Source organism: Astyanax mexicanus, chromosome 21 (assembly GCF_023375975.1).
Source record: "Astyanax mexicanus isolate ESR-SI-001 chromosome 21, AstMex3_surface, whole genome shotgun sequence".
In the NCBI taxonomy this organism is placed as follows: Eukaryota; Metazoa; Chordata; class Actinopteri; order Characiformes; family Acestrorhamphidae; genus Astyanax; species Astyanax mexicanus.
Genome location: NC_064428.1, coordinates 40,099,933 through 40,123,469, shown reverse-complemented (window position 1 = coordinate 40,123,469; position 23,537 = coordinate 40,099,933). Strand labels below are relative to the sequence as shown.

Here is a 23,537-nt window from a genome sequence, read left to right as displayed (position 1 = left end):
AAAGAAAAGAATAATTAAAATATTTTTAACACCAAAGAACCCCCTCAAAAATGGTATGGCCCAAAATGGGCCCAGTGAGCATGCCCCAATTTTGCTCAGGCCCTATATAAGGGCAGCTAAAAACAATGATAGGGCCCTTTGGCAGACCAGGAAGAGAGTACAGGTGAGTGTATGAATGCAAAAGTTGTACCAGCAGCTATTAAAACCGAAATGTGTGTCCCAGTAGCATACATTTAAACTGTAAAATATGAGAAATGTCCAAAGCTAGCAAAATGATAACTTTTAAAGGGGGAATCAGTGTTAACTGGAAAAATAGCTGAATAATATGTATGCACTGAGTAGGGACAGAACAGGGCTGAAAACCAATTTGTTTGTTCTGTCACAGTTAAGTAAAATCAAAAACATAATTTTTGAGTGTTCCTCTTATTTTATTTCCCAGAGCTGTATATATTTTTCTTAATAATAAAAACTTTCATTCAAAAAATACATGGTGTTTTTTTTTTTTTTTTTTTGTATTGGAATAATGTTTGCTAATCGGAAACATTTAAGATGGATGGATGGATGGGTGGATGGGTGGATGGATGGATAGATAGAGCACTTGATTTTTGAACAAACAATAAGTAAGCTGTTTTCCAAATACTTTTGCACATACAGTGCATTATAACTAATTTATTGGTATTATATTAATTTATTTAATAAATATGTAACCTCTTTTGATGCCATTTTCTCTGCGTATGTGTCTCTCTGCACCCCCAGTTTGCTGTGGTTTGATTAGTTCCTCTTTCTATGAACTGAACTCTTTCAGAAACGCTAACCTCGTTGCTTCATCCATCACTTACAACATCACACCCGTTGCTCCACGCTGCTGTATCTGTACTCTGCCGTGTCTGTGGTTAGACAGGCTGTGGTTATTGCTGTAATATCTCAGTTTCCTGTGTTCTGAGTGTTAATAAAGGACATAATCATGCAACACCTTCTGAAAAGCACTTTATTTAAAAGCAACCTCCTTTCGGACTTTAACACATGCATTTATGCACTTTATTTAATTGTAAATATACAGGGGTTGGACAATGAAACTGAAACACTGGTCATCATTTTAGTGTGGGATTTTAGGTTTCGTGGTTAAATTGGAGCAGCCTGGTGTTCAATCTTCATTAATTGCACATTGCACCAGTAAGAGCAGAGTGTGAAGGTTCAATTAGCAGAGTAAGAGCACAGTTCTGCTCTAAATATTACAATGCACACAACATTATGGGTGACATACCAGAGTTCAAAAGAGGACAAATTGTTGGAGCACGTCTTGCTGGAGCATCTGTGACCAAGACAGCAAGTCTTTGTGATGCATCAAGAGTCACGGTATCCAGGGTAATGTCAGCATACCACCAAGAAGAACCAACCACATCCAACAGGATTAACTGTGGACGCTGTAAGAGGAAGCTGTCTGAAAGGGATGTTCGAGTGCTAACCCGGATTGTATCCAAAAAAACATAAAACCACGGCTGATCAAATCACGCAGAATTCAATGTGCACCTCAACTCTCCTGTTTCCACCAGAACTGTCCGTCACCACAATAAATTATTGTGCTCTAAAACCAGGTGTTTCAGTTTCATTCTCCAACCCCTGTACATATACAAAAGCATTAACACTTAAAACATTAAAAATTGAACTACAATAGAAAATGGAAAAACAAGACTCTCTGTACAACATTGACCAAACCATATTCACATTCACACTAGTTTTGTTCTCAAAACACAAAGGTCCTGCAATTACCGCATTTTGCTGGCTTTACTTATGACTATGCAAACATCTATGCAAATGTCCAGGATATAAACTAAGGAAATTATTAGCTAAGATGAGTGAGGAAGCAATGTTAGGTAAAATAGGATAAGATGAGGATAATCTAAAGCATAAGCTATAATAATGTACAAAATATATAAAGAAAATTACAACTGTAACTGTATGTTAAGCTCTTTTCCACTGTGTGATATTTATCCTGGAGCTCTTAGCAGCTTTGCTCCTGGTGATTCAGACTGAGCATTAATCTGATTGGTTGGTGTTTGGGTTTAGGCTCTGGTAGACTGAATCTGATTGGTTGATGTTTGGGTTTGAGACCCATGTAGACTGAATCTGATTGGTTGGTGTTGGGTTTTAGACTGTGGTAGACTGAATATGATTGGTTAGTTTTGGGTTTGAGACCCATGTAGACTGAATCTGATTGGTTGGTGTTAGGGTTTAGACTGTGGTATACTGAATATGATTGGTTGATGTTGGGTTTTAGACTGTGGTAGACTGAATCTGATTGGTTGGTGTTGGGGTTTAGGCTCTGGTAGACTCAATCTGATTGGTTGGTGTTGGGGTTTAAACTCTGGTAGACTGAATCTGATTGGTTGGTGTTAGGGTTTAGACTGTGGTATACTGAATATGATTGGTTGATGTTGGGTTTTAGACTGTGGTAGACTGAATCTGATTGGTTGGTGTTGGGGTTTAGGCTCTGGTAGACTCAATCTGATTGGTTGGTGTTGGGGTTTAAACTCTGGTAGACTGAATCTGATTGGTCGGTGTTGGGGTTTAGGCTTTGGTAGACTGAATCTGATTGGTTGGTTCTAGGGTTAAGGCTTGTGGTTGATTTTAAGGCTGAGGCAGTGATTGGTTTGATCTGTTTGGGTGGCTTTGTGGTTGTAGCTTTGACAGGATCAATCTGATTGGTTGATTTTGAAGTTGAGGAATTTATTGGTTTTGGGTTTGTGGCTTTGACAGGGTGAATCTGATTGGTTGATTTGGAGGTTGAGGCTATGATTGGTTTTGGGGTTGAGGCTTTGACAGGGTGAATCTGATTGGTTGGTTTTGGAGTTGAGGCTGTGTTAGACAGAATGTGATCATTTGGTTTTGAGGTTGAGGTGGCGGTAGACCTAATTTGATCATTAGCATATATGGTTGAGATTTTGGTAGGCTGAATCTGATTGGTTGGCTTTGGCGATGCAGTTCTGGTAGGGAGTATCTGATTGGTTGGTTTTGAGGTTGAGGCTATGGTAGACTGAATCTGACTGGTAGGTTTTGGCATTGAGACTGTGGTAGATTGGAACCTTGCTGGTGCTGGTCTGCTTCTCATAATCATATAATCTCCATCTGTCTGAAAAAAAGCAAAACACACCAAACAGATAAATATAGTGGTAATATATTATAGATAACATCTCCAATTCAGTGCTTTATTAACAATACTGCTACATTGCAGCTAATTTTTCTTACTGTATTAGTTGGTCCAGTTGATGTGGTTGGAGATACAGTGGCTGAAGTACAGGACAAAAAATAATAAGAATATGCGTTTGTTACTCTAAAACATGTAAATATGATTAAAAAAAATAAATAAAAAAAGATAATAAAAAGTAAACAGTACCTTTCGTCTTGGAGTATCTCAGCTTGTAGTAGATCAGTGTTATTCCTCCAATCAGCAGCAGAACCACACAGATACTCACAGTGATGATGATGACCGAGGAAGCTGAAGCTAAAAGAGACAATAATAACATGATTCCAGACATTCAAGAAGATTAAAAGATCATCTGATCTCTAAATGTGGTTTGACAGGTTATAATCCAATAATTCAATAGTGAATCTGGTCACCACAAATTAGCTTTGCATAGTTATTCAGTTTACAAAATATAAGCAAAAATATTGAAGGCAAGCTAACATAAACAACATGGTTTTGGTTATGTTTGGTGAAGTCTGGTTTGGACTGGTTTCGTCAGGTTTGATCTGGTATTGTTTTGGTTATGTGTGTTGAAGTATGTTTTTGTTTGGTCTGGTCTATTTTTGGTTTTGTTTGGTCTGGTCTGGTTTTGGTTATGCTTGGAGATGTTTGGTTTGGTTTTGGTTTAGTTTGGTTTATTGTTTTTTGGTTCTATGTGATGAGGTGTGGTCTGGTCTGTGGCTGGTTTTGGTTTGGTCTGATCTGATCTGGTTTAGTCTGGTCTGGTCGAGTTTGGTCTGGTTTGGTCTGATCTGGTTTGGTCTGGTCTGGTTTGGTCTAATCTGGTCTGGTTTAGTCTGGTTTGGTCGAGTTTGGTTTGGTCTGGTTTGTTCTGGTTTGGTCTGATCTGGTCTGGTTTAGTCTGGTTTGGTCGAGTTTGGTTTGGTCTGGTTTATTCTGGTTTGGTCTGATCTGGTTTGGTTTTGGTTATGATTGGTAAAGTCTGGTCTGGTTCAGTCTGGTCTGGTCGAGTTTGGTTTGGTCCGGTTTGGTCTGATCTGGTCTGGTTTTGGTTATGATTGGTGAAGTCTGGTATGGTATGGCATGGTCTTGTCTGGTTTAGTTTTGGTTATGTTTAGTCTGGTTTTGGTTATGTGTGGTATAGTTTGGTTTAGTTTTGGTAATGTCTGGTAAGGTCTGGTTTGGTTAGGTCTGATCTGTTCTGGTTTTGGTTATGTTTGGTCTGGTTTTGGTTATGTGTGGTATAGTTTGTGTAGCAGGAGGGGTTTTTGCATTTACCCCACCTTTCTTCAGTCAGTAATGATGTGCGGGCGGGACTTCTATTTCCTATATATAGATGGGGGACCCTTATTTGGTGTGCGCCTCCTGTCCCCCACTCCTCTCTCTCTACCTTCCAAAGAAGGTATTTGTGGCTACAGTCGTTTGTTATAATCTTACTGTGTGACTTGATTAACTCATTAGCACATTTTACTTGTAGACTTGAAGATTTTCGGCTGTTTAGCCGGCCCAGCGGCGTTGTATTGTGCTCTTGTGGGTCTAGTTTCACTTTCAGTTTCATAAGGTAGGTCTGCTCTGCTTATTTTGTTAGTTTGAGCGTGATTTTAGAATTACAGCTGACTTGCTCTTTTGGATTGGGGGTAGGGATAGCGGCCGTGTGGCTGTGCTGTTGCCGTGCTGTAGCTGATCGTCTGCTGTGGCCATTTTCTGCTAGCTGCTGTTTGCTGCACCAGCTGTGATTGCCAGTGGTGTCTGCTCTCTGCACTCTAACCCTGATCGTTGGGGGAAACTGCATGCTGTATGTAAGTATAATATTTTATTAATTCTCAAATTGGCTATTTTAAATTGTTTAATTAAAAATTGTGTATTTTATAGGTTTTCTCACCCAGACTGTGCTGATTGTGGCCTTTAGCTTCTCACAGTGCTGCTGTTTTGTTTCTCTATTTTTGTTCATTTTCTTTTGTTATTTTCTGTCTTATTCATTCTTTGTTTTGGATTATTATTTCTTTGTTCAAATTTGGTTTCTGTTTTGCCTGAGTTTGTATTATATTTTTATAATTTTGCTTTGCGTTATCAACCCTAACTATCTGTTGCTTCTTTTTTGTTTTGTTTGGAATTAGGGTTGATTTCTTATTGACTACGTTCTCATTTATGATTTGGTGTCTTGTCATTTATTAAGTATTTCTCATTTGTTTCATATATTTGATTTCTTTATAATTTGAGTTTGAGTGTTGGTTAATTTGGTGGGATTATTTTATTTTGAAGATTAGTGCAGTCAGTCGACTGCACTTTCCTGATTTTTGTATTTTGTGTTTGGATTACTTTAATTTGGGTTAAATTTTGGTTATTTGGGCTTTCTTCTCTTTCTTCTGTTTAGCAGAACTGTGTGTGTGTGTGTGTGTGTGTGTTGTGGTGACCAGGACTAAATAAGATAAGTGCCTTTCTCTTTTTTATATAGTTGTTGCAATTAATTGTGTAGTTTTAATTTGAAATATAGTTCTGGTAAAATTATTAGTGGTCTCTCCCCTCTACCATTTGCCATACTTAATTTTGTTTCTTTTTTGTCTGGACAGGAGCTGTGGGCCAAAGCGACAGAGCTTGGGGTGTGGAGTACCTTTTCACCATTCTGTAGTGTAGAGCACTTGGTGTTTGAGATATGCAGTGCAGTCACGTGTGGTGTGTGTAGTGTAGGTGACCTCGTATCCTTTTTCTGCTCCTTTCTGCCGCGGTAAGCCCTCAGTCCTGGCCTGAGTCTTAATATTAATTTGTCTGTCCAGTGTTTGTGTGTGTGTGAAAATGTTTTAAAAATAATTGTTAATAAAATTGTGTTTAAATATTTGGAACTCCGTCTCTGGTCTCAAAGTGTTCTAGATCTGCGTGTCTTTAATTGTCTTGGCTTTAAGGGCCAGTTATATTTCCTAGGGGTGAAATTCCCTTAGGTGGCGTAGTCGTGCACTATTTACTATAAATATTTATTAGTATTCTTACCCTCTCTTGCCACATTTGGTTTTGGTAAGGTTGGGTATAGTTAGGTCTGATCTGGTCTAGTTTTGGTTATGTTTGGTGAAGTCTGGTTTAGTTTGGTCTGTTTTTGGTTTATTCTGGTTTTTGTTTGTGTGTGTTGTTAGGTCTGGTCTGGTTTGGTTAATCTGGTTAAGTTTGGTTTGGTTTTGTCTGGTTTGCTTTTGGTTATGTTTGGTGAAGTTATATTTGGTTTTGGTTTAGCTAGATCTGGTTCTGTGTGATGAGGTGTGGTATGGTCTGAGGCTGGTTTAGGTTATGTTTGGTGAAGTCTGGTTTGGTTTGGTTTGGTCTTTTCTGTTTTTGGTTTGGTTTGTGTGTGGTGAGGTCTGGTTTGGTTTCTGTTGAGAAAAAAATGAACGTATCTCACCAGCGACCTGAAGCTGGACCTCGTTGAAGAGAGAGACGTAGTTAACAGCCTGCCCATCAAACTTCACTCCACAGAAATAATCTCCTCGATCTTCTTCCCTCACATCTCTGATTCTCACTCTCACAACTCTAGAGCTTCTGTCCTCAGAGATGGAGAATCTGTTTATCCGAGACTCTGAGGTACTGATCAGTTCAGAAAAATCAGGACCTTCCAGTTTATAGAGATACTTCTTCTCAGTCTGAAACTCCTCTGGGTAGGAACAGCTGATGGTGATGGTTTCTCCCAGGTGACCAGTCATATTTGTTGGCCCCAAACAACACGGATCTGTCAATCAAATTTAACAAAACTTACTGTTATCTGCAGCAAAAAGAAGTGAGATAACATATTCTGTAGGAAGTTTTTTTTTTTTTTTTTTGCATTGCAGTATCAGTTGAATATACATTTTTTTTAAACCTTTACTAAAAAAAAACTAATTTAACAGATGTTTGTTAAATCAACTGTTAAAACATCATGCTAATAGAAAAGAATAGCAACAAACTATTAAATAGTATTTAGAGTCTTTAACTATATATAGTTCAGTAATTTATGGAAATAAAGACTTAATTTATTTAAATTAAAAGTACTCATTGGGTTTACAGTCTGAGACAATTGATCAAAGCTGGTTTGGTCAATTGGTTTGACAAATTCTGTATTGGTTTCGTGTAAAAGAGACCTAATTGTATTAATTCTAACATTTTCTGTATTTTTTTTATTCTGTATTGACCAGATTTGTTCAGATTTGTTCAATGTTTTCTTTAGGTTTGTGAACAGATTTGTTTAATTATGATATTTTCTCTAGGATACTTGTCCAAATTTAACAAAATGTGGTCAATTTTGACAATTTTTGTAAGAATTCTGTGTGAAACTGACCTGATTTCATTCTTCCTAACATTTTCTTTTATAATTTTACATTGACCAGATTTGTTCAGTTCTGTTTCTAGATTATTTATTTAAATATAACTGTATTTGATTAGTTTTAATATATATATATATATATATATATATATATATATATATATATATATATATATATATATATATATATATATATATATATATACTTTTTTTTTTTATTGACCAGATTTGTTCAGTTCTAATATCTTGTGAAGGTTTTTCATCAGATTTGTTCAATTCTGGCATTTTCTGTAGGGGGTTCTTGGCTTAAACATCTGATTTAGTTAGTTTTTATGCTGTTTTATGGTCTGTTATTATAAAATTGATCTTATGTAGTTTTTTATGTATGAATTTAAGCTTTGAGTTGAAGTTTCTCACCTGATTTCACTCTCAGGTTAATGGTATATCTCTGTCTTCCACTCTCTGCACACTGATAAGACCCAGTGTCCTCTGGGACGAGGCGTCTGTAGAGAACTACTAACTGATTGTAGAATTCTTCAAATAAATAAAGCCTATCTCTGTTAAACCACCTGCCTCTGTCTGTAGTATATATTGTAGATTCACATGTATTGGATGGTGACGTTTTGCAAAAAGAGTTTGTCAGTCTATTCCATTTGCAGGTCATTATAACGGTTCCTCCTGAGTAGCCAATCACATCGACCGATCCCACAGGACCTACCAATCAAATCAACCATATGAAAAAAAAAGGGTTAGCATCTTGCTATTACAATTTATCATAATAAATAAGCTACGAGTTTATCTAAGGTAGCCTGGGGGGAATGACTACACACTGACGGCAAATATCAGAAACTGGAGGACAAACCAAATACGCAAAAAGATTTTGCTACAGAAGCCAACAGAAAATAAGTGGTCAATGGCAACAGACTAAAATCAGATATTATTATAAGTTAATTGGTAACACTTTTTTTCATTAATATGCCATTAACTAATGATTAATAACTATTGTTTTTCACATTTTAAGGAACTAAAACGTTGCTTATATATTTGTAAATACTAATAAACGCATTGGCTAATGCCAATTATTTAACATTTTTAAATATGAAACTCCATGCTGGTAACTGTGTCATGTGTAAACATTAGTTAATATTCAAATTCTGATAACATAATGCTTTGTTTCTATCTACTGATCATTAGTTAAATATATACTGATAAATGTTATTATAAAGTGTTGCCAATTGATTTAACTCAAAGATTGAGTTTGAATGTCTATGTGGCCACAAATGTTTCCATTACACTGTAAATCCTAATAAGTTAAGTCTACTCAAATAATTTGAGGTAATTTGTTGCCTTAAAGGTATAAAGTTTTCTATTTAACTAATTTTTAAAACTGTATGGAGTTGAACAAATGTTCATCTTTAAGTTCAACAGACAAACAACAAGTACTTTCCACTTAAAACGTGGTGAACCTGAAACTTAAAATTTTTTATAGGTTAAGGTAAGTATTGCACAATCGGTCTATTTTACTTGTTTACAGGTATGTTTATTGTGATGATTATATTAAGTTGTTTTTAGTGAACATATCATTGCTGACCAATGAAAAACAAGTATCTCCATTTTTGTCGATTTTTCGTTTACTACATAATTTGAACAGAAAACTGTCCTTTACACTGTGCCAAAGTTTCTTGATGAACGGACCAAAAGAAATACTTTAAAATGATCTAAAATAAACTGGTTTTACATTGACTCACATTGAAAGTTTAGGAGGTTTTTTCTCTCTCCTGAAAAGTTGCTGTTTTGGAGATACTTCCTTTTAATTGGACAGCGAAAATATGCATATTGTAGTTGTTTTTATAGTAAAAAAAAAATCCAAATTAATATTGTTGACAAAATAAGCTTACATTAGTAGTCTTTTCCCAAAATGAGTAATTCACATAAATTAGCTATAGAGTGAATAGTACTGAGAGCACAGCGTTAGTCAGAAAATGGGGGACACACCCAGTATGCAAATAAATTGTGCTATAGCTAAAGAAAAAAAAGAAGCTGTTAGAGGCAACAGAATAAACTCATTTAGTAAAAGTTGATTTAACTTAAAGATCTCAGTTTGAATAGTACAGTATATGTGCCCACAAATGTTCAGCTAACTAATAAAATAGTTGAGTAAAATGTAGAAATATTTAACTTTATGTAAAACAGACTTAATTCATTTGTTAATCAGGTTTACAGTGTATAATGCTTCCTTCTGAGCAGCCAATTACATCAGGTGAGCCCACAAGGTCACGGCCAATCCAACCAATCATATACGTAAAAGAAATTCTTACACATGCATCACACAGCGGCATGTTGTCTATTTGGCAAGTTGTTTTTCCAGGTATTGTGCCAAATTCTGCCTCTTTGCCAAAATAAAAATGTTAATCTACAGTTACAGTAGATACAAGAATCACCAGTGTAATTGGTTGTATTCTTAGGTGTTGTGTTTAAAGAACACTTTCACTTCTACCCAAGTCACTTTTTTGATAGATCACTTTTACTTTTACTCAAGTTTTGGTTATGCTTCATTAGATCCCACTTTTGGTTGTATAAAATTCTGGTTCTTTGATTCGGACCGTGGTTTGTGTCAACTAATATCTGCTAATTTGGTCCAAGTTTAGAGTTGGGGGAACCTGAAAATCTTACACAACATTCCAGAACATATTAATAGTATAATAATAATATAATACTAATTCTGAAATGTCAATACAGGACGTGTCTGAGTGTTTGTGTAGGTTTCATGCTATTTGTTTCTATTTAAAAGTAAAAAATCTGACCTGAGATCAGGTAGAGGGTGAAGATGAGGAGAGTCTTCATTCTTGTTGTCCAAAATGTCAACCTCGGTGATTCAGTGTCTTCTCTCAAAGTTCTCCAGTTTTCAGTCCTACCAAAAAAACATCATACCAGTAATGTTATATATGGATTCCAATATGAGTAGAATGGCTGTTTTTCAAGTTTATTTAGGCTACATTCACACAGCAGGTAAATGCGCCCCAAATCTGCTCAAATCAGCAAAAAACATTTTGAATCTAATATATTTCATTCTGATTTGGGTGGGATGTTTTAGAGTTGCAAAGTTGTAGACTTTTAGAGTTGTAGAGTTGAGAGTTGTTGAGTTAGAATTGTAGAGTTTTACAGTTGTAGAGTTTAGAGATGTAAAGTTTTAGATTTTTACAGTTTTAAAGTTTTAGAGTTGTAAAGTTTTAGAGTTGTAGAGGTGAGAGTTGTAAAGCTTTAGAGTTTTGGATTTGTACATTTGTAAAGTTTTAGAGTTGAGATTTGTGAAGTTGTAGAGTTAAAAGTTGTAAAGCTGTAGAGTTTTGGAGTTGTACATTTGTAAAGTTTTAGAGTTGAGAGTTGTAAAGTTGTAGAGTTAAAAGTTGTAAAGCTGTAGAGATTTGGAGTTGAAAGTTGTAAAGTTTTAGAGTTGAGAGTTGTAAAGTTGTAGAGTTAAAAGTTGTAAAGCTGTAGAGTTTTGGAGTTGTACATTTGTAAAGTTTTAGAGTTGAGAGTTGTAAAGTTGTAGAGTTAAAAGTTGTAAAGCTGTAGAGATTTGGAGTTGTACATTTGTAAAGTTTTAGAGTTGAGATTTGTAAAGTTGTAGAGTTAAAAGTTGTAAAGCTGTAGAGTTTTGGAGTTGTACATTTGTAAAGTTTTAGAGTTGAGAGTTGTAAAGTTGTAGAGTTAAAAGTTGTAAAGCTGTAGAGTTTTGGAGTTGTACATTTGTAAAGTTTTAGAGTTGAGAGTTGTAAAGTTGTAGAGTTAAAAGTTGTAAAGCTGTAGAGTTTTGGAGTTGTACATTTGTAAAGTTTTAGAGTTGAGAGTTGTAAAGTTGTAGAGTTAAAAGTTGTAAAGCTGTAGAGTTTTGGAGTTGTACATTTGTAAAGTTTTAGAGTTGAGAGTTGTAAAGTTGTAGAGTTAAAAGTTGTAAAGCTGTAGAGATTTGGAGTTGAAAGTTGTAAAGTTTTAGAGATGTAGAGTTCGAGTTTTAGGTTACTTCTGGTTTAAATAAAGCACTCCAGTTGAATTCAAGATTTCAGAGAAAGAGGCAACATTTCAGGGAATGGATTCCAATTGAAATCTGAAGCTTAACCTCTTAACACAGATGTGAGAAAAGAAGATCTTAGTATAAGATAAAAGGGCAGAGTCTACCAATACAGGAAATAGTTTAACCATATTTCTGGAGACAACCAGCTAATTCTTGGTCCCCAGAGTCTTTTAATTAAACTAAAAAACATGTGTTTATTCATCATTATCCTTTTGCTTTTATACATTTCTCTAATAATAATCTTCAATCCAACAAATCTGCAGTTCCGCATCACAGCAGCTGAGTAAGTGACTGACTTTTTTAGTTTTTGGTGGAAAACCCATAATAACAGTGTACACCATTCAAAATACCAATTCATAGTACATTTAATATCATTAATATGTGAAATAGAATGTCTGACCTGAGATGAAGAAGAGGGTGAAGATTAGTAGAATCTTCTGCTTCACTGATGAACGTCTAGACGAACTTCAGGCTTCAGTCTGACTGACTGTAGAGATCTTTACGTTTTTTCCTCGTGTCTGGTTGGTTCCTCTTTCGATGGAAAGCAAAGAGGCTCAACCTCACATTTACAACATAATATCTCTCTCTCTCTCTCTCTCTCTCTCTCTTTTCTCGTGTAAACTCTATGCTCTAAATTTGTTGTGGTTATCTATGAAGTAACGGAGTAAAACCACACATCGTTCTCTTTAAGTGACAGAAAATATCATGTGATGTGTTACGAAATACCAGAGTGCCTTTTTTTCCACTGTAATCAACACAGATACAATACCAATAAAAAAGTTTAGACACCCCTTTTATTCTAATTCAATAAATAATTCATCCTTATTTGTGTTATTTTCCATGCTGTAGATTAATACTGAAAGGTACTGAATACTTAGTAACTGATAAGGTACAGATATAGAATTAGAAATAAATTCACAACCAATCATCCGAAACCCAACCAAGCTGGTTCTGAATGTTTGGATGAGTTTTAAATGAGTTGGGTATAAATAAGGTACAAGTTATAAGTTAAGGATGACTTTGGTATAAGTTAGAGATGAGTTTGGGGTGAGTTTTGGTTGAATTCTGTATGAGTTGGTGGGGTGAGTAAGGGAAGAGTTTGGGTTTAAGTTTGGGATAAGCTTGGAATGAGATTTTGGATAAGCTTGGGATGAGTTGGGTATATGAGTAGAAGTTAGGGATGAGTTGGGTTTACATTAGGGATGAGTTTGGGTGAGTTAGGGATACGTATTAAATGAGTTTGGTAAAAGCTGGGTATAAGTTGAGTATAACTTGAGGGATGAGTTTGGGTGAGTTTCAAATGAGCTGGGTAAAAGGTAGGTATAAGTTAAGGATGAGTTGGGGATGATTTTTAGATCAGTTTGGAATATGTAAGGGATGAGTTTGAGTACTTTAGGGATGAGTTGGGTATCTGTTAGGGATAATTTGGAATACGTTTGGGATGAGTTTGGGTAATTTAGAAATAGGTTTAAATGAGTTGGGTAAAAGATGGGTATAGGTTAGGTATAAATTAAGGATGAGTTTGGGATGAGTTGGGTATAAAAAGATGTGAAAATATGTTTAGAGAAGATTGAAGATTCAGGCTCTGGTAAAATCTGCTAGGCTCTGAATCTGATTGGTTGTGTTTAGGTTTAGAATCTGATTAACTGAATCTGATTGGTTGGTGTTTAGGGTTGCAGTTCTGAAGGGATTTAACATGTGGCACATAGTGGTGGACATGGATAGTGACAAACACAGTAAACAGCTGTATCAAACTGAGTCAATATTTTATTTATGAAGGAAAAATATATACGATACAAGATGGCAAGATAATTCAGGATACAGAAATAATATATGCTCACAAAAAACAACATTTACATATAAATGTTAGTGGGCAACACACAAATACATATTTAAGATCTAGAAATATATGAAGAATGTTACAAATATATGACTGTCTTGCCTTTTCTTGTGTAAACTATATGGTCAGACATGATGTGGTTATTACTCAAATATCCAAGAAAAAACACACAGCATCCTCTTTTGTCTGGTGGCTGGTCGTCAGACTTTTAGTAATGCAAATTGTGAAGCAATGTGTTACAAAATACCAGAATATGTTCTTTACTGTAAACATACATATACATTTTACTGGTATAATATGACACAACATGGCAGGATCATTCAAAAATATATATATGCTGGAAAAAAATATTTTTTTACACTTAAATGTTAGTGAGCAACATACAATATAAAAAAATATATAGCAAAATATAGGGACACAGTTGGTTTAAATGCGTAGAATATACGAATAATGCTTTATATATATATATATATATATATATATATATATATATATATATATATATATATATATATATATATATATATAATCTTATACATTTCAAACTTTCAGATAAACAATTTAAAAAAATAAAATATATATTTAAAAACTAAAAGTATGTAAGGATTAGGTGGACTGTAAGGATTAAATTGAATGTAGCAAAGTAATGAAAACAACTGACTAAAACAAAATATAAAACTTTTATAACTTACCTAACATATATACAAAAGGGTTAAGCACAAAAGCAAGCCCAAACCTTACCTAACTGAGGGAAAAGAAATCAGGAAAGAATGAAAAAATGGTGCTCCATCTCAATGATGAACCTTTGGGATGAAGGGAAGTGGTGATCCTCAAACATCCTGACCTCAATAACTGAATCACAGTTATTGATTTTGGGGGATATAAATCAGAGTGGTTGGTTTTTGGGTTTAGACACTGGTAGACTGAATCTGATTGGTTGGTTTTGGGGTTGAAGCTCTGATAGACTAAATCAGAGTGGTTGGTTTTTGGGTTTAGACACTGGTAGACTGAATCTGATTGGTTGGTTTTGGGGTTTAAGCTCTGATAGACTAAATCAGAGTGGTTGGATTTGGGGTTAAGGCTTTGGCAAACTGAATCAGAGTGGTTGGTTTTGGGGTTGAGGTTCTGATAGTCTGAATCAGAGTGGTTGGATTTGGGGTTAAGGCTTTGGCAAACTGAATCAGAGTGGTTGGTTTTGGGGTTGAGGTTCTGATAGTCTGAATCAGAGTGGTTGGATTTGGGGTTAAGGCTTTGGCAAACTGAATCAGAGTGGTTGGTTTTGGGGTTGAGGTTCTGATAGTCTGAATCAGAGTGGTTGGTTTTGGGGTTTGGGTTGAGGCTCTGGTAGACGGAAACCAACATGTTTAGGTTTAGGGCTGAAGCTCTGGCAGGATAAATCGGAAGTGGCTGGTTTGGGGGTTTTGGGTCTGGTAGGATGAATCTTATTGGTTGGTGTAGGGGTCGAGGCTGTTGTAGGCGGGACCTGTGTCGGTACAATTCTGCTTTGCATGAACACGTAATCTCCATCAGCCTGAAACCAAAGTAACAGACACCATACAGATTAACCAAAAGTTAAAAACTGTGCTTGAATCGGCAGAATCACTCAATCTAAATATCTTACATTAAAAAATATTTGACATAGTGGACGAAGCCTAAGCTTTAGAATTGAGATTCTATTTCTTTAATCTATAGTTAAGAGCTACATTTTTATTTAAATGCTTTTTAACTCACCGTGTCATTGGTTTTTGTATTTTTGCCAGAAGAAACAGATCCTGCAGAACAATCAAAGATTAGACACTGTTAGAGAGTATTAAAGGAACATTTCCACCAATGATGGAGAAATAAAACTAGAAATAAACCCTTATTCTGTTTCTTAAACCTTAAATATTGCTTTGCGTATAAGGTTTGGTGGAAAAAACAGGTGAGAATGCATTGTGTCAGGTGCAAGTGTGTGGTGTTTATTAAAGTCCATTACTCAAAGTGCAAAAACTTTAAATAAAAAAATAATAATAAAATAAAATTGTCAAAACATTAGCATTTGTGAAATCAATCTTCCAGAAGCCCCACTTTTACCATCACTGCTAATTTTTTACTATTTAAAATATTTACAAGTATATTGTATATTGTACTGTTTATAAGCTGATTTACCATAACAAATCACTAAGTAACATTTCCTTAATCTCAAACAGCTCTCAAACAAAACCCAGCCAAATGCATGGCACAGGCCTTAAATAGCACCAAAAAGGAAGTGTTGTGATGTCACCTCCTGCTATTTTGGAGGGCAACGTGTCAATAAAAGTCTCCAGCCAAAATAGTTTTCCACAAATATTTGTCATCACTCTTAGATTAGTTAGTTAAAACAATTTAATAGCTAAAGAACATCCGAACAAAGTTTTGGCTAATTAAAATACTTAATATGAAACATTAAAATGTGTATATTAATTCTAATGCCGCAAAACAGCCATATAAATATAAATGAATGAATACTCACTGTGTTTGATGATATAGAAGATCACAGCCAGTCCTCCAATCAGAACCAGAGTCACGCAGACACATGCAGTGATGATGACGACAGTGGGATCTGAATAGGAAATATAGAATATACTATTAGTTATTAATTCTATGTAATTAATAGACATCCTTTTTTTTTCTTTTGAGGGAATTGTTGCCTTTGGTTTGCAGTGATTTCTATTGATCTACAGAGTACATCACCATAATTTTAGATTTAAATGCTAATGAAACAAATTGAGATGTAACACAGGAAAAATAGAAAATAGATATATTATAAAAAAAAACTATTTAAGTAGGTATTAAGTATGACTGAACTGGTAAAACTTACCACGCTGACATGAGAATTCCAACTTGTTTGTTGAGGTTTTGTCTGGTTGTCCGGATGATGTAGGAATTGCTGGAGTTCACAATGTTCATAGTTTGGTGACAGACATGCAAATAGTATATAAACACACAAAACAATCCGTTTTAAAAAAAAACATAAAAATTAAATGTAAAATAAAAAATACAGAATGCATAAGCTGAAAAATGAGGATGGCGTGTGTATTTCTTACCAAACTGATCTGTGTTCGATATGTTTCCTACTCTCCCCCCTTTGCCTCCTTTTCATTGGTTATGGTGATGGCGATTCATTCATTGGTGTTGAGAATTTGAGAAATAATAAAAAAAATACATTAATTGCAAAAACCAACAGATAAGAAACTAGTTTATAATGATGTGCAACTCTGTCAAACAGCAAAGACATGTAGAATATAAACAATCAGTCCACAGTGGGTAAAGAAGGAATATTCACTATATGGACAAAAGTATTTGTTAATTTATTCTTTCTTCTGAAAATAGAGTTTATACAGCTTTTATTGAAGTAACTGTCTCTACTGCCCAGCATGATTGACTTTATACTAGATTATGGAACAAAAGCATTGCTGTGATGAATGCACTCATTAAAAGGGATGTCAACAAATACTTGTCAACAAAGTTCTGCATTGTAAATTAATGCTAAACTCATCCAAACTATGAAAAACATAGAAATTTATTTAGTGAACAAAGAGTGTTTTATATTTTACATTCTTTGACTCTAGTTTTATGAGGTAGAGTCACCTGGAATTCAGGCTTTCAGTTAACAGCTGTGCTGAACTCATCAAGAGTTAATTACTTGAATTTCTTGCCTCTTAAAGTGTTTGAGAGCATCAGTTAAAGTAAAGTAGTGAAGAGGTAGAGTTACAGGTATACAGTGAATAGTGAATATTTGAGTAATGTTCGAATCCAGATTATGAGAAGAAACAACAGTATGAAAAAAAATACTAAGAAAAAAATAAGGTCAGTCAATTCTAAAGGAAAATACCAAGAAACATTGAAATTTTCATCAAGTGCAGTTGCCACAAAGGCCGTGAAAAACATCATAATGATGGAACCGGCACTCATCAGGACCGCCCCAGAAAAGGAAGTTAATCAGAGTTACCAGTCTCAGAAATCACAAGTTAACAGCTCAGATAACATTTTTAAAACCTGGTTGGTTTATTTAACACTTTTAAGTTACTACATGATTCCTTATGTGTTCCTGCATAGTCTGGATCACTTCACTATTCATTTACTACGTAAGAAAGAAAAGGAAACCCATAAAAACATTAAATAAGATGGTTCAAACTTTTCACTAGTACTCTACACCCCTGATACAATGCTAAACAATGTCCTTACCAGAAATGGAGAGCACGATTTCTCTGTAGATTGATGTATATTGAACTGAATTCCCTCCTCCCCAAACTCCACAGTAATAAACTCCTTTATCATCTTCTATCACATCTCTGATTCTCACACTGAAAACTCTAGAGCTTCTGTTATCAGAGATGGAGAATCTTCCTTTCTGGGAATTAGTAGAACGGATCACTTCAATAAATTCTCGATCAGACAGTTTATAGAAATACTTGTCGTTTGTCTGAAACTCCTCTTGATAGTAACAGTTGATGGTGACGCTCTCTCCCAGATAACCAACCATCGACTTTGGCTCACTGCAACATGGATCTGTCAATCATAAGAGATAAATGAGTGTCCCGTGACTTTTGCTATGTAACGAGGAAGTCAGACACCACTGGTCATGATCAATACCACCACCAACTACGCCCACTTTAACTTCAGAAAATGGAACGAACGTCCCATCATCCATCTGCCCCATTCCCATTTTCACTTACAAGATAACACCTCACAACTTATACAGGGTAATGCTTTATTCATGCACTACACAACTGTTTGCCTATTACAACATTATTCTAATAAAATTCTAATAAAATGAATATCATGCATATTTCTAAATGTTCATTAAATTCACAGAAACTTATTCTGCCTCACCTCTGATTACCATCAGGTTTATGTTATGGTTCCGCGTGGAACTCTCTCCACACCGGTACGTTCCTCCATCCTGGGACTTCAGCGATGTCATGGTGACCAAGGTGTATCCAGCGTTGCTGGTTGCCTCGATTCTAGAAGTTTCCAAACATCTGTTTGCAGATGACTTGCAAAAATATCTGTTACTGTGGTTCTTCTGGTGGTAACAGTAAATCTTAACACTGCCTCCTGAGTAGCCAATCACATCAAAGCCGCCCACTGGACCTGCCAATCACAATTTCCATCCTCAAAGTTAAATAAATAGAAAATTCTGCACTACAACAAATCACAAACCAAATTTAAAAATGTACCCTCAAATGATTGTTAAGATGTAGGTGTGTATATATTAGTTATTTATTCTATATATGTACAAATTATTTATTCTAAATAAAAACATTTTTTATATTTCATTCCATGTGACCTTAAGTCAAACCTAAAATGACAAGAATATATTGGTTTTTTTTTGTGTGTGTGTAAAAAAAAGCATATTACATGAATTATCTTTTTTATAAACTGTGAAACAAAAAATAAAATCTTTATTTAAAAATTGAAAAATTTCCTGTAATTTTACAAAATTTGTAAAATTGTCCTGTGGATGTATCATGGTCAAAATAAAGTTTATAATTGCACAAAATGTGCAAGAAATAAATGTTAAAAAGCCAGCAAAACCATAGCAACCAAGTAGCAACCATATAGTGTCACCATCGTAACCACCTAGCAAGCATTAAGCAACAACTTTGCATCCAACATTCATATCATTGCAACCACCCATAAAGCAACCAAACAACTGGGATACTGAGAGACTAAGAATTACCATAGCAACCACCAGGGATATCATAGTAGCCAGTCGGAAACACTGTATGTATATAACCATTCTGCTTGTCCTTAGGAAAGGCTATTTTCTAGTTTAAACCTACATTTTTGCTATACGTTTTTTAACTGTAATTTTTGGCCTAGACATTTTTTTACTAATAAAATATTTCTAGTTAATTTTAACCAGGAACACAATGTTTTTTTAGGATGTTTGACCCATAGCTAACTGTGTGATGTGGGGTTTATACCGTTTAGAAACACCATGACAACCACCTGGTATATCATGTTGACCACCTAGCAAAACAATAGCAACCACCTGACATACCAGGTCAAACACCTTAGCAACCACCTAGCAGCCATTTAAAAACACCACTACAACCACCTTGGATACAATTGCAGACACATAGCAGAACCTTATCAAATATCTAGTAAACATTTAGCAACACCATAGCAACCACTTGGTGTATCATGTTGACCAACCAGCAAAACCACAGGAATCAGCGAATAACATATAAGAAAACCAAAGCAATCACCCGGCATGAACAAAAAAGGTGATCACCTATTAACACCTTAGCAACCACCCTAGGCACTGCAGCTATCACCTAGCAAAACCATATCAACAACATAGTAACCATTTAGCAATACTATGGCAACTACTTGGAATACCATGTTGACCACCTAGCAACACCATAACATCCCCTGAGTAACCACTGTGCAACACCATAGCAACCAATGAAAACCACTAGCTATGTAATCATGCTCTTTAATATGTCACTCTTTTTTCCTTACTGTGTGTAAGCAAGAATTTTATAATATAATTAAAATTTAATTTGTAATTTTACAGCCTACATTCCTTATTTGCTTCTTTATTTTGACCAGGAACACACACCAACAAAAAATATTATACCACAATAAATAATTAAAACATATACAATTATTTGCTAAAATTACATTAAATAGTCTGTAAATATATCCCAATATATTTTGTTTTTTTACATTGTTTGTTACAGTCAAATACAATAATCAAAGAAGTCATACTCAATTCACATAAAGTTGTATGAGCTCAGTTCAGTGAGGCCTACAGACCATAAATAGCAGAAATGGGGACAAAACCTGTAAAATTCACAAGAACTGAAGCTTATTTAAAAGCTATTATAATGTATACACACATGTATTATGGAATTTTGATTAGGTCACATTTCAGCAAGCGTAGCATTAATTTGGACTTTATCAGCTTCATATAATGACACAACCTCTGTAATCACCAATAACATCAAAGCAGCCCCATGAAACATTTCAGTCAACGTCAAATTTCCGCCTTTTTGTCCTAATCTCTGTAAATTCCTTCATTATTCCCTGGTTTTGTAGCTTTAAAACACAATAAAAAGTTCTAAGGTTCCCCTGACTCCTAAAGAAACAACGTAAAACCCGAGTTTCAAAGTGAAAAGATGAATAGAATATCTGACCTGAGATCCAGTAGAGGGCGAAGATGATGAGGAGGGTCTTCATTCTCCAACTAAAAGTGTTGTCCTACTTCAAAACTTTCAAAATCTTCAAAAATCTGCTATATTAGTATGTAGTATATCAGAAGTCTAGTTCTGCTCCTCTCTCAGAGCAAAGTTTGTCCATCTGTCTGCTCATCTTCCCGTCACCAAGTCCCTTCCTCTTTCAGTGGTAGTGTATGAAATACGCTTATCGTTACACCACCGCCCACCCTCATCGATGACCATTGCACACAGGAAGCCACAAAATATTGCATCAGTTTATGACTCACATTCAAAAACTACCTGATGTAAAGCTGTCTTTTAGACCAGTATGCTACATTGGTAGCAACATATTGTGCAACGCCCAAGACTAGGGTGACCATGCCCTTGTTTTTAAAAATATCATGGTTGGCATGTTGTGGGTGGGGGACTTCAAGTAATTTTTGGAAGTGTGTAGGACTTTGGAAGTGTGTGGGTATGAGGGGTGTCAGAGTTTCATTTCTGCAAATGTAAATTGTCCTAGTATCCTGTTTCTCATCTATTGAGCAGCCTGGATACAAGGTAATATGTGGTTGGTTATGGAGGCAGCATTCAATCCATAGATGTTGCTACAGCTGGGCCTGTAGTTCATGCTCTACACTCGTAGCAGCTGCTCCATAAGTGCTGGATTGGTGATAGCATAACATCGACATTCCTGGAAAACCTTTGCTATGTGTGTGAGAGCATTATCCTGCTAAAAATGGCTATCAGTTGGATGTCCATGGTACATGATGGTACATGATACCACCATAAATAAAGGTGATGGTGGCCTAGATTGTGAGCAGTTTGTCAATAAGACCACATGACCTCTCTCAAAGTCTTTCAACTTTGTTTATGAATGCATTGTAGCGGCAGTCAGTGATTTCTCATCAAGAGGTACACTACCCAAAAGTAGCCCTTGAGGGCGTTTTTATATTATATTATATCGCTTATTCTCCACTGACAGAGCAAGTCGCTGTTGTTCCCAGTCTCTTCCACTGTGTTATAATATCACTGAAAGTTGGTTGGGGAATATTTAATGTGGGTATGGGGAGTCAGGGTTTCATTTCTGCAAATGCCAATTGCCCTAGTACAGTATCCTGTTTGGAATCTATTGGGCAGCCTGGATACAAGTTAACATATGGTTGGGTATGGAGGCAGATTTCAATCCACAGATGTTTCTACAGCTGGGCTTGTAGTTTCTGCACTACACTTGTAGGTTGAAGCTAAAGCTGCGTCCCAGCTGCTCCATTAATGCTGGATTGGTGATAACATAACATTGACATTCCTGGAAAACCCTTGAAATGTGTGTGAGAGCATTATCCTGCTAAAAAATGCTATCAGTTGGATGTCCTGCACATTCCCTGGTATCACAACTAGGGGTGACTGACTGTCATATGTGATGCTATCCAGATCACACATTAATCACATTAGCAGTTTACAGTGTGAACTCCTCAGTCCATGTCAACGACACTCACTATGAGGTCTCAAGACTTAATTCTGATTGTCATATCCCAATTACAACCAAAATGAATTGCTAGACAATCAAGTCAATGTTTCTTGTACACGATACCACCACAAATAAAGGTGATGGTGGCCTAGTTTGTAAAGAGTTTGTCAATACGACCACGTGACCCCTCTCAAAGTCTTTCAGCTTGTTTATGAGTGCATTGTAGAGGCAGTCACTGATCTCTCGCCAAGAGGTACACTACCCAAAAGTAGCGCTTGAGGGCCTTTTTATATTATATTATTATTCTCTCTGGTGACAAGATCTAGAGACTAATCAAACCACACAACTTTACACAATTTAAAAATCCCAATCAGGTGCATTTTCCCATCCCAAACAGAGAACATGTCCTAAAAAATTGCCTAGATTTTGAACAGTTTCTCAATACGACAATGTGACCCCTCTCAAAATCTGTCAACTTTTTTTATGAATGCATTGTAGAGGCAGTCAGTGATCTCTCGCCAAGAGGTACACTATCCAAAAGTAGCCATTTAGGGCCTTTTTATATTATATTATTATTCCCTCTGGTGACAAGATCTAGTGACTAATGAACTTAATACAGTATAATATATCCCAATCAGGTGCATTTTCACATCCCAAACAGAGGACTTGTCCTAGAAAAAAAGAGAGTGCAGTCACCCTATGACCTTCATACTCTAAGGGTAGAAAAATAGATTATTGACAAAAGTATCTGCTGGCTTGCATTGTGTTTAGAGATGTTAACTGTGGATGGATTTGAGCTGCTTGGCCATGTAAACTCTCCATTGCATGAGTCTCTACTCTCTACTCTTCTTGATCTAATCTGAAGCTACATGAAGTTTGGACATATGTAGAGATGGACTCAGAAAGTTGGTTCATCTCATCATCCACTGGCACAGAGTCGCCGGCGTTCCCAGTCCACTGTGTTATAATATCACTGACAGTTGGTTGTGGAATATTTAGTAGTGAGTAGTGAAATTTTACAACTGGACTTGTAGCACAGCTACTGCATCCTATTATGGTACCACAGTGCTGGAGTTCACTGAGCTCCTGAGAGACACTTTATTATAAGACACTGTTGAAACATCAGTACATCAGCTCACATTTAATGAGTAGGGTCAAAGCTGAAAGAGTGTTTTGTCCAGCAATCATCAAATGTCTAAGCTGCCCTCTAGTGAAAGCCTCCAGGAACACATGTAGCACACAGGCAAGTATGTCAACAGTTACACCCACAATGCAGCCAGTCATCTACAAGAATGCATGGCCAAACGGCAAGTATATCTCTAGCCTAAGGGCACATTTCCCAGACAGAGATTAAGCCTAGCCATGGACTATGCAGAACTCTGGATTGAGGTTTTCCACTGGAATTAAAATATATATATATAGTCTGGGACTAGGAGGAGTACCTTTTTGGGAAACAAACCCTATGGTTGATACACTTTTA

The 23,537-nt window shown here is 35.8% G+C and overlaps 2 protein-coding genes and 1 long non-coding RNA gene across 3 annotated transcripts; all 3 read right to left on the bottom strand.

The window, feature by feature from the left end:
- Positions 1–1,966: 1,966 nt before the first annotated feature.
- LOC103030722 (anti-sigma-I factor RsgI2-like) lies at positions 1,967–6,676 on the bottom strand. The gene is made up of 4 exons (XM_007239109.3): positions 6,594–6,676; positions 3,395–3,502; positions 3,247–3,287; positions 1,967–3,130 (listed from the first exon to the last, which is right to left on the bottom strand). Exon 4 carries the CDS (start codon positions 3,113–3,115, stop codon positions 2,501–2,503), a length of 615 nt encoding a protein of 204 aa, XP_007239171.3. The 5' UTR covers positions 3,116–3,130; positions 3,247–3,287; positions 3,395–3,502; positions 6,594–6,676; the 3' UTR covers positions 1,967–2,500.
- Positions 6,677–6,832: 156 nt separating this feature from the next.
- On the bottom strand, positions 6,833–12,035 carry LOC125785671 (uncharacterized). Its single transcript, XR_007427998.1, has 4 exons — positions 11,963–12,035; positions 10,292–10,398; positions 7,905–8,201; positions 6,833–6,917 (listed from the first exon to the last, which is right to left on the bottom strand). It is a non-coding gene; the product is annotated as an uncharacterized LOC125785671 (long non-coding RNA).
- A 2,339-nt stretch (positions 12,036–14,374) lies between these two features.
- LOC103024738 (uncharacterized) lies at positions 14,375–20,751 on the bottom strand. The gene is made up of 8 exons (XM_049469648.1): positions 20,572–20,751; positions 18,257–18,517; positions 17,609–17,932; positions 16,468–16,515; positions 16,242–16,310; positions 15,894–15,983; positions 15,134–15,174; positions 14,375–14,933 (listed from the first exon to the last, which is right to left on the bottom strand). The coding sequence occupies exons 1-8, from the start codon at positions 20,612–20,614 to the stop codon at positions 14,709–14,711; spliced, it is 1,101 nt and encodes a 366-aa protein (XP_049325605.1). The 5' UTR covers positions 20,615–20,751; the 3' UTR covers positions 14,375–14,708.
- Positions 20,752–23,537: the final 2,786 nt, after the last annotated feature.